Source organism: Cheilinus undulatus, linkage group 4 (assembly GCF_018320785.1).
Source record: "Cheilinus undulatus linkage group 4, ASM1832078v1, whole genome shotgun sequence".
NCBI classification, from domain to species: Eukaryota; Metazoa; Chordata; class Actinopteri; order Labriformes; family Labridae; genus Cheilinus; species Cheilinus undulatus.
In genome coordinates, this window is record NC_054868.1 from 43,399,190 (window position 1) to 43,415,032 (window position 15,843).

Sequence of the window (15,843 nt, forward strand, 5' to 3'; positions counted from 1 at the left end):
ACCTTTAACCATGATGGCTGTGTGTTCTTGTTTTTGCACCTGTTCTTCTATAAATCTTCTCTGCTTAAAGAACTCCCAGTCCTCCTTCAGCATCCTCTGCTTCGTCTTCAAAGTCTGCAAATAGACAGGTAATGAAATTGAGATGAACCACTGATTTTAATATATGAGGAGAAATAAAATAACACAGTTTTTTTTAGCCTCTTACGTTTTTGCTAATCAAGGACTTGTGTGGCTCTGTTCTTTGGTTGGTGAGACTCTGACCTTCCACCTTAAATAGCAGCTGAAAAAGAGACATCCTTAAACTCTGAATGCTTTTTAAAAGTGCTTTATTTTCTGTTTAAAGCCTCGTCTTTGGTGAGTTTACCTGTTCATCTACATAATCATCAATCCTCTTCTCACATTCCTGCCATTCAGCCGCCACTGACGCCATCTCCTGCTGCAGCTGCTGGTAGCTTTCTAACAAAGTCCTGTACATGTCTTCATTGTATGAATCGTGCGAGGCTGTGCCGTGTCTGTCAAAAGGACGCAGAAACAAAAACATCCCTGTTACATGGTTTAAGAAAGATCTGTAGAAGTGAGTTCACCATAGTCAACAGTTCAGTGATAATGATTCATAAGCAATTCATTCATTCTTTCTGTTCATTTGTGAAAGAAAATCTTACTTCAGCTGTGCAACCAATGCAGGTAAACTGCTGTGCAAGATCGGTTCAGAGAACACCAGATTCTCAAAAAGGTGCTTGTTGTGCAGCTCCCACGTCACCTGGAATTTCTGGAGGTGCTCATTCTCCTGAAAGAAAAGAAACAGAAGTTATTAACAAAGCTACAAATACATAAAATCCTCTGATGACAGCGGCAGGACAAGTAATGAGCTGACCAGGGTGAGCAGGAAGCTGCTGATGGTGCGTGCAGCTTGACAGAGGGCGCTGTACTCCTCTAGCAGCAGAGAGATGAACTGGTAGGCCTGAGGGGGACCCTGGGCTGCAGCCACGTTCCCCGTCGGACCTGGCGTCTTGTGACCTGGAGAGAGATGCCTCAGTAGCCGCACCTTCATTTCCAAGACGTATTCCCGGGCTTGCTGCTCCAAGCGTTGATACAGCTGGTACGGGTCTTTTTCACAGAGTCTAAGGTGTGAAAAAAATCAGACTTTAATTATGAGAACACAGAGGAATAATGTGTGCTGGTACAAAATGCTCACGAAAAAAGCCACCTCATATTCTTGATCAATGAAACAGGTTTCTAACTTAGTCTAATGTTTAAAACTCTCCTCAGTGAGTCACAGCAAAAAAACAACAAACCACATGTTAAACTAAGGAACTAAAGATCTGAAAAGATGGGATTTTGTAGACCAGATGAGATTGATTACAGTAAAGAAGCTTGTTGATGTCACTGTTTCCTGATAATTTTTATAGAGGCCTGTTTCCTGCATCCAGGGGAGGCTTTAGTAGTCCCACAGAGACCCCTAGTGGACAAACATGATTAAAACGTATTCATGCATCTAAACTATAAAAATCTCATCCCCTGTATTTAGCATGATGACCTACTGGGATTTAAGGGTTACACTTCAGATCTATCTTTCTTTAAAGAATCATTTTGGGGGTTTTGCCTTCATTGGAGAGCTGGAGCTGGAAACAAGGCAGAGAGAGGGGAAAGAGCCACAGGCCAGACCTGAACCTGGATGCTGGCACACATGATGACCCAACCACCAGGTTATCTAGGATCCATCTTTTATTCGATGTAGTTTCTTATCCCTGATTCGTATCTTCACGTATCTTAGCTGTTTATACATCAAGTTTATTTTTGGCATGTATTTTTCTATATCCAACTTCAAGTCGTGATTTTTGACAGGGGAGGGCAACTGGCAGCCCAGGGGCCACATGCATCCCCCTTCTCAGTTTATGCAGGCCACAAGTCAATTTCAAAAATATTAGTCAATTGTAAACATGAAGAAAGTCTGCCATGACAGCATAGAAAATAGAAAAATGTCCAGAGTAATCTTTGAGTACTAGTATAACTACAGTTCGTTGCAAAAAATTTGATGTAATTGACTGTAATTCTTTCTGCAAAACTATTTAATTAGCATCAAACAAACAAAAATACAAAATAATAAAAATATTGCTCGCCTTATAGCATAATTGCCTAAGTCATGTTTAAGGTTTTGGGTAAAAAAGGCACCATGAATCAGAAGTGTTAGGAGAGTAGAATTAGGCAGATATCACAATGTGGCCAAAAAATGACACAGGTAAATACGCTATGACGCTAACGATATGCTAAAACGACCAGGAAATACTATGTTCAGTGCATGAAAAAGAAGCTTGAAGTTTGTGTTTAGTTCATCATATTTAGTATTTGTGTTCCCATTGAGCTTAGACGTATAAAATGTAGGTATTAAAATTCTGATGAAAGCTCTATACCATGTCCTTTTTTCAAACTAAAAGAAATTGTAGCTGTTAGATTGAGAGTTTCCTACAACTGTATGAATTTGGCCCTCCAACAGTGAGGATAAAATTAATGTGGCCTTATTATGTGTGTGTATATATTTTTTTTTTATTATCATTATTATCTATTTATTATTATTTCATTAATGTATTTATTTAGCAAATTCTATTCTATTTTTAGTTTATTTATCTATTTGTCATATTACCATTATTGTTATTGTTGATACTATTATTATTATCGTTATTATTTTGTATAATTATTAAATCCTTTTTTACATTATTCCTCATACGGATATATACGTTTGTGTGTAGCGTTTTGAGGTCACAGATATGTATGCTATTTATGTCTTGCTATAGTGTCTGGTCATTGGGAAGGGGTATTGTGTGTTGTGTTCAAAACTTGACTGTGACTGGCAATAATTTTTGTGCCACCTGCTTTTATTTCTGAAAAGTGCTACATAAATGAAGCTGTGTTAAAGAGCTAAATCTGCCTTTCTCCACCTTAAAATATCTCCAGACTCTAACCATCACTCTCAAATTCCGTGGCCAAAACCCTCCTCCATACAATCACTACTTCCCATTTGGGGTACCCAGAAAAGCCCATGATGGGCTCCAGCATGTCCAAAAATCTGCTGCCGGGGTTCTCATCTGCACTAGTCCCTGGTAGTACGTCACCCCAACCTATCTTCACCGGATCCCAATTAAGTTAAGCATTAATTACAAAATCCCTCCGTGCCCTTGCTCCCAGGTATCTCTCCAACCTCCTTTACCCACACACCCCGTCACAGAACATCTGGCACTCTGACACTGGTCTGGTCTCTATTCCAGTTACCAAAAACTGTACCTACAGAGACAGAGCCTCCAGTGCTACAGCCTCCACCTTCCTTGCAGATATCCCCAATGCTCCATTTTCAGGGCTTTCCATAAAGCTATCAGCTTTACAGCCGACGAGTCAGTTAAGGTCAGTGGGCTACTTTTTTTTTCTAATCGTTGATTTATTTAGTTTTATTATAGTATTTTACCTATATCTAAGTGTATTCCCACTGACTAGATATACAAAAAATGATCACATTGATGTATAAGTAGTAGTACCTGTCGACCAGCTCCTTCATTCCCTCCTTGTCTCTCTCCAGAGGCTGGTCATGGTCATCTGCTAAAGGAGTTCCTGTCTGACGGTAGATGCAGCGCACCAGGTAGCGAACCTCCGACCAGTGGTTCTGCAGCTGCTGGGACTCCCTCTCCGACTCAGCAGAGATCTCCCTGTCATTCATCACACAAATTGGAGAGGTTCAATTAAAAACAATGACCAAGTGATAAACACAAAGGTGATTTGATTGCATTTATTCCCTCTGAACTGACCGTCTCTCGTTACAGGCTTCACAGCTGCACACTGTGTCTGCAGGCATCGGTGCGGTGAGGTCCGGGGCAGGGAGCATGGGTAGTGTAGGCACAGCAGTGGTCAGTCTGTCCCCTGTGGCTGCCTCCTGGCCTATATTTCCGTTACCCACAGGCATGTGCAAAAGGAAGTCCTGGTTCTGTGGGAATTACAAAAACAGCAGACTAAGACACATGTGCAACATAAACATTTTACTACAGAGGTTACCTAGTGTTTCTACATAATGCCTCATGTAGAAACACTATAAATGACCAGTATTTGCAAGAGGTCTGGCTGCAGCCCTCGAGCAAACCTCTACGCTGGGGCGTTCGGCTGGAGACCTCTACGGTGGGGTGAAACCTCTTCACTGGGGCGTGACGTACAAGCCTACGCTGGGGCGTTGCAGCGTGTTAGCTGTTGTTAGCATGACCTAGCTGTTGTTAACATGACTACACCGCTGTGCTTATGACACTCCCAAAATCTAATCAGTTCTTCCTTATGCCATTTCTGACATTTCCTGAAAAGGTCATCAAAATCTGTCCACAACTTTTTGAGTTATGTTGCTAACAAACAAACAAACAAACAAACCCACCCGATCACATGACCTCTTTGGCGGAAGTAACAACTGAAAACGCTGTAGTATATCTGCCAGGCATGTAAGTGGCACTGTAACGCTGCCACACCAAAAACAGAGATTATTATGGACCAAGCACACCCAAAACTTTCTCCAGGCTGCTGTTCTGGTTGCACTCTGCAATGGATCTAATAACATGTACTAGCGTATGCTGTTCTCCATAACCATCTGTTGCTCACGCTGGTAGCTTAGGAGCAGAAGACACGAACACAATCAATATATCTGCTATCATTAATGCTGATAGGTGGGCTTGTGCATAAGGGTTAAGTGGGTTGACATAATCGTTTCAGGGAAGATGCACTTGGTTGTACACATGGAGATGAAACGGTTGTCGTATGTAGATTTTTTTCTCTGGGACCTAATTTTAAAAAATAGCGTTTTCAGGCTCCATGTGGATGAAACGCCGATGTGGTAAAATACATTTGCAGATACTCCTGAACTCTTCTCCCTGTGGATGGTCCCGAAGGCTGAGATCTGTGCAGGGGGAGGTAGAAGTTTGTTTGCACAAAAACAAAGAGGCGTCATTTATTTATCTTTACTGTACCCACTTAAATCTACTTCTCACATTTAAGTAAGTAAAGGGCTATTTTTCAAACAAAAAAAGAAAGCTGTATTTGTTCAAGTTAAGTAAAATTTGTTTCCTAGTCTATGCCCCATGACCTGACGGACACACCTAGGGGAAACACAGTGGCGCATGCATTACTAATCTATACCACTTCCCATGACATTTTGTACTGTGTAGGCCAATAAATTAGTGACAATGACAAATGTGCTGTTTGTTAGCACTAGTAGAGTACCATTAACAAATTCTGTAGCTGATTGCTGATGATGTGGTTGTTCTTTGGAATCTTTGGATACTACTAGAAAGCATTAAATCTGCAACATGCCACTCCTGCACCACTAAAATCTCAGTTTTTGGAGTTTAAACCTCTGTAGCTAAGATAAGAGCTTCTCTGGTTCCTGATCAATCACTGCCAAACTATTGGCGGAATACTGAAGTGTTACACTTCCGTGCCAGGCCAACTTTCTGCAGCTGTTTCAGAGTGGAGGTCTTTAAATGTTTGGCACCATTTACCACACAAGGCGATGAAATGAGAGTCAGCATATTACCCAATGGAGGATGTAATGGAACAATACTTGTGTGAGGAAACCAAACCCAAACCAAACAGTCAGGGCAAGACGGCCACACCCACAACGAATCTAGCAAGACATCACTAAAAGTGGATCAATAGCAAACACAGCTACAACGGCTTCAAGTACTAATGATGGTTTTGGCTTAGTCTATTACCAATGTACTGAGAAAAATATAGCAATAAAAGAATAAAGCATGCCACAAATATGGAAGCATGTTTTTGAGCCCCTGTGTGTTATAAAAGGAAAGAAATGTTGTATCCAAACCTCTTTACATGAATCAAATCTACCAGCACAAATAATACAAGCTGCAAGTTACGCTGCCACATTTTGCAAACAGAATCCTATTTAATGTTTTAATTTATGATCCAACTGTCGAGTAACAATTCATGAAATTTCCCATAATCTACAGACATGACACCAACGCATAAACAGTGGAAATAAGACAGTTTACAGTGTGTTAAGACAATAATTGTAGTCATGAGAGAAGACTGCACATTATTTCTGATTCACAGGAGTTTACTTAAGGCTCAGGTCACACACTAAAAATAGAGCCAACACACAGTACAGGAGTACAGTCACAGTTAGAACAATCAGCAGCAGGCTCCGTCTGAAAATAAATGGAGCAATGTTTATTGCTTACTGTCTAGACGGACAAAAACAAGACTTTCCTGGTCAATATTTTGCATTCTTAATCCAAACTCATATGAAAACAAACTGTTTACAATAAAGAAAGTAGAAAGCAGAGGTGAGTGCCTCCTCTTTGAATTCAGTGTGTAGAAAGTAGAGGTAGTAAATAGCAGGTAAGACGTAAGTCACGATGCCATACAATATGATATGATATGATGTCATATGCTACAGTGATAATACAATAATTTACATCACATAATCTTTTAATAATATACCATAGGATCTGATAATCTGAAGAATAAAGAGATAAAGTGCAAGATTAATGCATATACTCCCCTTTCTTAGGTGTCAGTTTGACCTCTTCTTACAGTTCCTTTAACTTATTTTGCTGCTACATTCAAATACGTCCATATGTGGCACCATCAATAAGGCGTGAGCTTTTTTCAGACATTTCAGAATTTCATTCCTCTCGAATTGGTGTACGTAACACCAACTAAGGTCAGCCACACACTACAGGATTTTTAAATCTGAAACAATTTTAAAACTGTGGGAGACCACAGATATCAGGACAATTTCAAACATTTTTTCATCTTTAATCCACTGAAAGCACACACTTGACAACTAAGCCAGACTGTCAGATCACTGGAGACCACACATCTGCCGACCTGCAAGCGACCTTGGATGATCATGTGACTTCAGAAAAAAAAAACAAGCAAACATGGATGTCTGTTGTGTTGATGGTTGTGAGCGGTGAAAGCACGTATGATCCATCTGGTTACGCTGCCCCGTCTGCTCACTCTCATTGGTTGTTGTGGGTACCGCATTAGAAGCGCTATGACCTAGACCTACACCTCTTGTCCTGTTTGGGGTCTTGGGGGGGTGGAGCCAAACCCGGGGCAAGAGGTGGGTTACACCCTGGACGCCAGTCAAAGAGCTGATATACAGAAACCACCAACTAGGCACACTTTCTCACATCTATGGTCGATTTAGAGTTAACTCAACGAGCGTTCCCACGGTTCTTTGGACTGTGGGAAGGAAGCAAGAGTCAATGTATGCCAGGGGAGAACATGCAAACTCCACACAGAAATTCTCTGGCTGCCCAGGGTCCTTCTTGCTATGAGGGGACAGTGCTAACCCCTGCCCAAGAGTTCAACTGTTGTAGCCTAAACCGGTGCTCAATTCATGACGTCAGAAATAAGATCATGAATACTTGAGTAAATGTTTCAATTCCTACTGCAATACGGAACAATGTAAAACAAGTCAGGATGACAATATATTGTAGCAGCGGTATTTTCCTACTGAATTAGAAACAATCAAAAGCACCATCAATTACATTAACTCATCACCCAACCCAGAGACAAGGAAAAAAGGCAACTTTGTATTTGCATAAAGTAAAGCAATAAAGTAATTGCTGTGCTAAGGGACACTGTGTTCAGGTTTAAAGTTGTTGTTCTTCTAGAGAGATGAGCAGAGTACACAGGCTGACTGTCAAGAATAAAGAAGCTCTTTATTTATTGCTCTTTCTGCAAATGGACTGATGTGACTTCAACCAAGTGAAGACATTTCTGCACATGATATCAACCACTTAGAAGTTTCTGGTAGAGAATAACAGATCATTGTGAAAATCACTTTTTCTCAAATCATACTTTCAGTGCTCGAGTACTCACATGACCTTACAGTCAGGTACTTGCTAATAACTTAAAACAACAAATGCTTTGCACATGGAGCTGCAGGCGGCCCCACTATGTTTTCTGTGGTGTGCTGCCCAGCTGAACTTCAAATCCCAGTTCTGAATGAAAACAAAAGAAATGATCATCTAACTGAAGGTTAGTAGGTGAAATGGTGAAATGGTAACAATGTAAACAAAAAATCAACAAGGGACTCTGTAGTATGAACGAGAGGGTCCATGTTTTCCTCAGTCATCACTGTAAACTCCTCCACAGACTAAACCACAGCTCACACTAACATGTGACTTCAAAGGAGAATCTGTGTACGAGTCTGTATTAACGACCACTTCATCCATGTTTACAGCCCCAATTCCAAAAAAGCCGGGGCCCTGTGTAAGTGGTACTAATGGAAAAAAACAGCTGGAGGAGTATTTTGCAACAGGTTAGTATCATGACTGGGTATAACAGAAACATCTTAGACAGGCAGTGAGTCTCTCAGAACTAAAGATGGGCGGAGGTTCACCAATCGGCAAAAAAACGTACCAAAACACAGTAAAACCAGGGCGCAGGTGGCCTTGTGGTTTAAGGCGTACCCCATGTACAGCCTGGGTTCAAATCCAACCTGTGGCACTTTCCCGCATGTCTCTCTCCAGCTCTGTCACCCCTATTTCCAGGTCTGCCCACTGTCCTCCTCTATCAATAAAGGCATAAAATTCCCAAAAATACATCTTAAAAAAATGGATAAATAAAAAGTTGTAAAACTATTTCCAAAAAATGTTAGATTATAAAACTGTGAAGACTTTGAATATCCAACCATCTATAGGAAAAAAAAACATCATCAAAAGGCTCAGAGAATCTGGAGCAATCTCTGTGCACAAGGGACAATGCCGAAAGTCAATATTGGATGCTTGTTCACAACAACACAACAAAGTTTGCCGTGCCATCCACAGATGTAAGTTAAAGGTGTATCATGACAAGAAAAAGCCTTATGCGATCATGATCCAGAAATGCTGCAGTCTTCTTTGGGCCAAAGCTCATATAAAATGGATGGAGGCAAAACGGAAAACTGTTCTGTGGTCAGATGAATGCAAATTTGAAATTCCTTTTAGGGACCACAGACCATGTTCTGTGGACTAAAGAGGAGGGGGACCATCCAGCTTGGCATCAGCACACAGTTCAAATTCCTGCATCTCTGATGGTATGGGGTTGCATTAGTGCCTATATTCTCGGCAGCTTACACACCTGTAAAGGCACAATCAATGACGAAAAGTACAGAGGTTTTAAAGTGCCACATGCTGCCAACCGGACGTCTCTCTCACAGCTCATAACAAACTGGGATACACCAGACTAGCAGGGGTAGGCACCACTCTTGAGTCATAACTTAGTTAGTTATTAGTTTATTTGCTTTAGTTAGGTCATGATTGTGTATGTAAAGAGGGTGGGAGGTATACTGATCAGAAAAAGCTTGCAGAGAGCTGAGCAAAACAACAGAAATCATCTCATGGGGAGAGGGTTCAAACTATTTTTCCTTCTAGGTCACCCCCCCAAAAAATAGACTGCGACTTATATACTGGAGACATCTAGTCTAGATTCTACGGTCTATTCAGTCACACAAACCAAGAAAGTCTGTTTGCACATGCATGCTAAATGAGGTGAAATATCATAGCATGTGCACTGTGCATGAGTAATTAGGCCAGTAACTTAAACAATAGCATCCACATCAAGTACTCCAACAAATCCAGAATATTTGTAGTTTTTATGTTGTAATGTTGTTTCTCTCACTGCTATTATCACGATGTTGTTGATTTATATAGCTTAATGCTACTTGCTCCATTACTAGATGATGTACGCCCATGAGCTTACAAGTTAGTCACAACTAAGCAAGATCTTCCTTTGTCAACATTGCTACAGCAAAACTGTTAAGATAATTCAAGAACTGAAATCTAACAAGAGCTCCAACATCCTCAAATTCACAAAACTAATCTTCATTTATGACACAACAGCGTTTGAGGCATTTCCCTCACTGCATATTTCTTTATTTTAGACCTTGACACAATTCACAAAGTTTTGACCTAGATACTATTTTATTCTTTTAAACTGAAATGGGGTCAAATATTCAGCGATAGTATGTCATTTAGAACTTTTTCATAATAGTAACAGCTGTCTGTTGCCGCATGTGTCGGAGCTGGCACAAAGACAGAGTTGTAAACACGGACTACATCATCCAGTGACACACTGACCACAGCTGTGAGTTAAACGGCAGATCTTTGGCATCACTGCAACAACAGAAAGAGTCTAAAACTATGAACAAGCAGGCTTACAGTCCTTCAGTCTTCTATGCTTTAACTTCAACACCATATCTTTAAAGCTCTCCGTACCCAGGTGACTTACCCCCAACGACTGTTCCAGAGCCGTGTGTCGATCCTCCTTCTCAACCGTGCGCCTGCAGTCAGAGCACACCCACAGAGGCAGCTGGAGGGCACTGGGTGTCTTGTTGGGCTGTGATGTACCGTTCTGGCCCGAGATCCCAGTCTCCGAAGGCACGGCAACGTCTTTGCGCTCGCATCGGCATAAGAGGCAGCGGTCGCCGGCCGTGTAGGGGGCCCGCTGGTTCAGGCCAAACGTGAATGGGGTCTGAGATGAGCGTGTAGGCAGGAAAAGGAAGGCAGAGAAAGAAAGAAATCATAAGAGAGAAAGTTTGTCTGGCATGTGTATTGTAACTGAGTCAATATGGATCATAAGGCTGCAAAACAGAGTAGTTTAAAAATGTGAACATTAAATTTGACAAAACAAAACAGCTTTTTGCTTTAGTAATTTTTTATAAGAAATTTAATAAACATGAAAATATGTCCTTTATTCTGTTGTGTCAAAGTTAAGCTTGCACCAAGTAATAACGTTAGAAATAGTACCAAAGGAATTTAATCTTTGTAGTAGGCACCAGAATTACTAGTCAGTTAAACTAATTACTAACACTTTTTAACAGTCCAAGCCCACAATCCTCATCAAACGCTCCGTTTAAAGTGTATTCACCCGCCCACCACAAGAAGCCACTGTAGTTGTTCCTAATGGCTGCCATCTTGCTGCCAGAATGCTCTTTAATCCAGCATAAACAACCACTAACTGCTATAGCACCAAACGCATGCTGTAGGAACAGCAAAGTTCAAAACTATTTGATCTAAAAAGTGGAGCTAAAGTTGTCCAGAGGCTGTGTCAGGTTACAACTGCATATGACTGAAGATGAGTGATGATACTGTGCTCAAGAATGTGGATATCAAACTGCAAAAAGGACTGAATGCCTGCGGTGCTAGCACTGCAGACCAACTTTACACTGTTTACGGTGTGGCATTGTTTTACTGTTGCAATGTGACTTTGTTTTACAGAGTGTATTTGACTTTAGACTAGTCGGCTAATGTACGTTGGTGGCCCAGGTTTGAATCCAGCCTGTGGCCCTTTACCACATGTATCTCCCCATTGTCGTCCCATTTCCGGCTCTATCCACTGTCCTCTTCTGTCAAATAAAGGCACTAAAAAGCCCCAAAATATTTCTTAAAAAAACAGAATTTGAATTTAATTAGACGAGAAATTATAAACATAGCAACATCACTAGCGGTGACTCTTGAAGGTGAATGCATCTGATAGTGTGTGGTGTCCTGTGTTGGTCATCTCTTTACACAACATACTATAAGAACAAATCTGTTATCTGTCATCATGTGTGAGGTAAGGTTTCTCACATTCTCACAATCCATTAAATCTTGTAGTGTTTGCCAGGCTTGTAGCACCTTTCTGCACTCTACTGAACCCCAAAACCTGTTCTTGATGCACAGCATTGCCAGTGAACACACCACTGAGTGGCACAGACACATTATATGGTGACAGAAGTTTCAATTAATGACATCTAAATTGGCTATGTTTGGCAGCGAGCAGAGAGGCTTTTTTTTTTTAAGATTTAAAAGAAGAGGTTGTTTGCATCTATTTCTGCATCATTTTACAGGTGGATGTATGGTCGCTCTGCATTACCTGGTTAAACCCCTGGTGCCTTGAGAGGTACAGTACATTCTGACAAAATTAGAAGAACAGTAAACTCATCATTTTGCTGAGTATCCAACCAATATTTTTGATGTACAGCAAAGTCAAACAGAGAATGAAAACTGAATGAAAACCCTTCTGAGTTTGACTATGAAGAATAAGTAGCACCAAAGTAAGTAAAGTAAGTAGCACCAAAAATATGCACACTTTTCTACTTTTAATCTATATAATCCACTTTGTAATGGTATTACATTCAACCTTTGTAATCAAACAGCTGAGTTTGACCTGTTTACAGTATTCTTATCATTTGTAGTGTACGGAAAACAACCAGGCAGGGTGACATAAACACACGAGAGCAGAAGATAAATGATTCTAAAAGAAGCATCAAGTGGATTACTTTAACAACCATGTAGTTCTATGTAAACCATACACACATAAAGCCCTACTGATAACCCATAGAAAGACATAATATTCAAACATGTTCAGTTGAATAGTATTCTGTGTAGCTGGTTTTCTGTGCCTGTAGATAGTGTTTACAGTTTTCCTGAATCACTGCCATGAAGATACAGTTTGGCTAAAGCCTGATTTTTATCCTTTCGGGAAATGTTGTGATGGCTTTCCTTGAAAAATGACTAAATGCAGACCGAGAGCTTTATATGAGCCATTATCAGGGCTGTTAAGACTTAAATTAATGTTGTTATTCGTCACTTTGGCCAGACAGTAATGACGTGGTCAGGCTGGCTACAAACATGCTCCTGGAGTGTGGCAGGAGCCTAAATAATCCAAATCTAATATATGTCATAGCTGTGATGGTTCTGTCAAACTAAACTGCTTGAGTGCTATAACATATGGAGCAAATCAAAGCATCTGAATCTGTCTGTTCTAATTTAGTGTGCCTTATTTTTTGGTAATGATAGGTCACTTCCGTTCAGCAAATGGGGCATAACTACCAGACAACAACATTGACAGTGTCCTTACATGAACCTATACAACATCAGATGTAAACTTGCCTGCAGGACTCCGGAGAAATCAGCATTCACTGGTCCTTCCGTAAACTGGGGTGTAATGCTGTTGTTCACTTTGACCTGAGGGACGAAAACATCTCAGTGATTACATTGAACTGAACACTTATTGATAAATTAGAGCACGGAAACTTCATTAAGACCGCTGAAACACAGTGATTCACTTCTTCTGAGGTTTATCAGTTTGTTTAGGGGCTTTGGCTGACTGACTTGGCTTGTACATTATCATAACATTATTTGATTGGCAAGATGAAGAGAGGTGGTTGCATGGAGAGTGGATTGTTTTCAGTGCAGTGCAATAAATTGTCTGGCAATATGGTCAGGCTTGCTGAAGGCAGGTTAATTACAATATAAAATCTATGCAAGCTTGAAAAAATCCATATGCTTCAATTATTTTTGGTACCATGTCTTTCAAACCACTAGTTATCAAGTGGTGGGTCAAGACCCAAAAGTGGGTCACAAAGTCATTTCAGTGGGTCGTGGATGTGTGCATGGAAAAAATCTGTGATATGCTTTTATTTTGAAGGACGTGCTCATCCCTTTGTTCCATCTCAAGCCCAAACTCGACCTGATGACGATGCATGATACCGGATTTTTTGTTGATATCTGATATGCCGATTACGTAAAACACACAATTTAAAGTTTTGAGGATGAAAAAATTAACAAATTTGAGTCCTTAAAACAGACTTTTAAGGAATGATGATTAAAAAAGGAAATAAAATCAGGTGGCATAACTCTGTTGGTCCAGCCTAAAACTCCTCTAACTTCTCCACTAACTTGTCTGATTGTGCGCCCAATGTTTACGGCTGATATATGCAGTTTACTCTAGCCAAAATATGAGATGTAAATATCAGCAGAAAATACAATATCTGTCAGTACTGTTACTTCACTTTTTAAGCTAATATCTGCCGATAGCAAGATCACACCGCTAATACTGTGCATCACTAGGATCTTAAAGTGCAGAGGCCTTAAAAACACTACATTTATCTTAAATAACAGGCGCTTAGGCAACAAATATCTATCAAAAATGGCAAGCAAACTCCCTACCACTGTTTAAATGGCACAAAAGAGTTGGCAAAAAAGATACCTTGGACTTCTATTTGAGTTGTGCTGGTACTGAAACTGTCGCAGATAGTGTTGGATTTTTACCAGCATCATACTGACCGTTAAAACTGTGATATCAAGACAAAACAAACAGAAAAAAGTGTCTTAAAGTGGTAATAAGCGGGAGTAATGGTAGTATAATCTTCCCATCTCAAGTAGCCTATCTATTTCAGGCTGTGTTTGCTCTTTAAACACTTCAAATAAAGCTGGCTGTTAAAATTATCACCAAAGATAGTCTGAGTCTAAGATTTGAATACAATTTAAAGGCAGGGGGTGATATAAGGTAATCTAATAACATTTTTAATATGCTATAATGCAAAACTGTATAAAGAGATCACAGTAAGCAAGTGTATTGGTTGGGAGGGGAACACGTCTCTTAAAAATACAAATATTTGCAGACTTGGTGCACTGACTGCTTACAATCAAAAACAATTAAACCAAGTAAAAGTCAGGGCACTTATCTCTGTCATACACATTTACTACACAAGTGTACGCTACACTGAGGCTCTAACTGGTTGGGAACTTACTTTAAAACTAACATTTTTGTAAAATTCATGAACAAAAACAAGCTGCAAAACAACCAATTTGAGCAGCATCTTTGAGTGTCATTTTAACTTCTTTTTAGTGCTACCTTTTCACGACTTGTTTGCTATCCAAGTCAGTTTGATAGTTAAATGTTAAATTTTCAAGTATATAAGGATTTTAGAAACAGATAAAGCCTTATAAGCAAGAAAAGAAACGAAGGTCGGCTTGAAAAAAACACACCAAGGCCCAACGGGGCTGAAGTTGACAGTAGTCTTCACTGTTAGCATTAGCTAGCTTAAATGTTTATCAACGTTAAAGCAGCCTATGCTGTACAGTGTTGAAGCTAATAGTCCTCCCAAGTAATCGTGGCTTAGCTTATTTAATCACCACCTACCTGGACTTTATGAGCTCCAAATAATCCCCAGTAGTGTCAAAGTTGTTGATTCAGCTACGATCTCTTAACTTAGGCTAACGATGGTAGTCACAGCGTCTGGCTAGAGCATAAGTAGCCTTATGTTTACGGTAGTTTGATCCAACATAATAAAGCCTGCCTGGCAAATTCACACTGCTATATAACTTGTTTGATGGAGAGGTATTCAATGAAGCATAACCAGAAGCATTAGCATTGATTAAGCCCGTAAATTTCTAGTTACGTTGCATTAGTTAGTTAGCTAGCTGCCCTCCTCGCATCAGTGTCGGGCCCAGATCAGATTTGTGTCGTTGATAACGCTGCTAGCTAGTCGCCCCCGTTTGGACATCCACCGGTTCACACTGTGTGACAGTCTTACCTCTCCGTTTAAGCCCGTGATAGAGCCTATATTCCCGTTGCCTGTGCTGCCAGGTGTTAAGAAGCTGACGACAGAGGCAGGTGTAGCTGTTCCCGCACAGCCCAGGGCCGAAGCAACCCCGGCCTTGCCACTGCTGGTGTTGCAGACAGCACTGCAGCTACTGCCACCGCCCCGCTTGTTCTTCCTGCGTTTAGCCCCTCGTTTAGCATCGGTTGGACTCATTTTTCCACGAGAGAAGCGAGACAACTTGCCGTCCAGACTTGGCAGAGTCTCAAGTGGAATACCGGGCGCAATCACTCGGGTGTAAATCCGGGAAAGCGATTTAGGGACTCCTAAAACGACAGACACTCAGTTCCATCAAAGTGCAAGCCGATTTCATAGATTCCAATATGGCCTCTAACTGGACTGCCTCAGCCAGGCTTCAGCGTTGCAACAGTTGCAACGTAACTGTACGTTCCTGTCATGGGGCTTATGGGAAATAGAGTTTAATACTCAGTAAACCATTT

The 15,843-nt window shown here is 40.7% G+C and overlaps 1 protein-coding gene across 2 annotated transcripts in view; it reads right to left on the bottom strand.

Annotated features, from left to right (window-relative positions):
- fam193a (family with sequence similarity 193 member A) overlaps positions 1–15,720 on the bottom strand; it is a 31,459-nt gene extending 15,739 nt beyond the window's left edge. For both annotated transcript variants that reach the window (XM_041784923.1, XM_041784922.1), the window contains exons 1-10: positions 15,338–15,720; positions 12,909–12,983; positions 10,264–10,506; positions 3,795–3,970; positions 3,528–3,695; positions 875–1,121; positions 663–787; positions 365–512; positions 206–280; positions 40–114 (exon numbers count right to left, since the gene is read on the bottom strand). In XM_041784923.1, the coding sequence (XP_041640857.1) occupies positions 40–114; positions 206–280; positions 365–512; positions 663–787; positions 875–1,121; positions 3,528–3,695; positions 3,795–3,970; positions 10,264–10,506; positions 12,909–12,983; positions 15,338–15,559 (1,554 nt within the window). In that variant the 5' untranslated portion in view covers positions 15,560–15,720. The remainder of the gene's footprint in view (positions 1–39; positions 115–205; positions 281–364; positions 513–662; positions 788–874; positions 1,122–3,527; positions 3,696–3,794; positions 3,971–10,263; positions 10,507–12,908; positions 12,984–15,337) is intronic.
- Between the last annotated feature and the right edge of the window lie 123 nt (positions 15,721–15,843).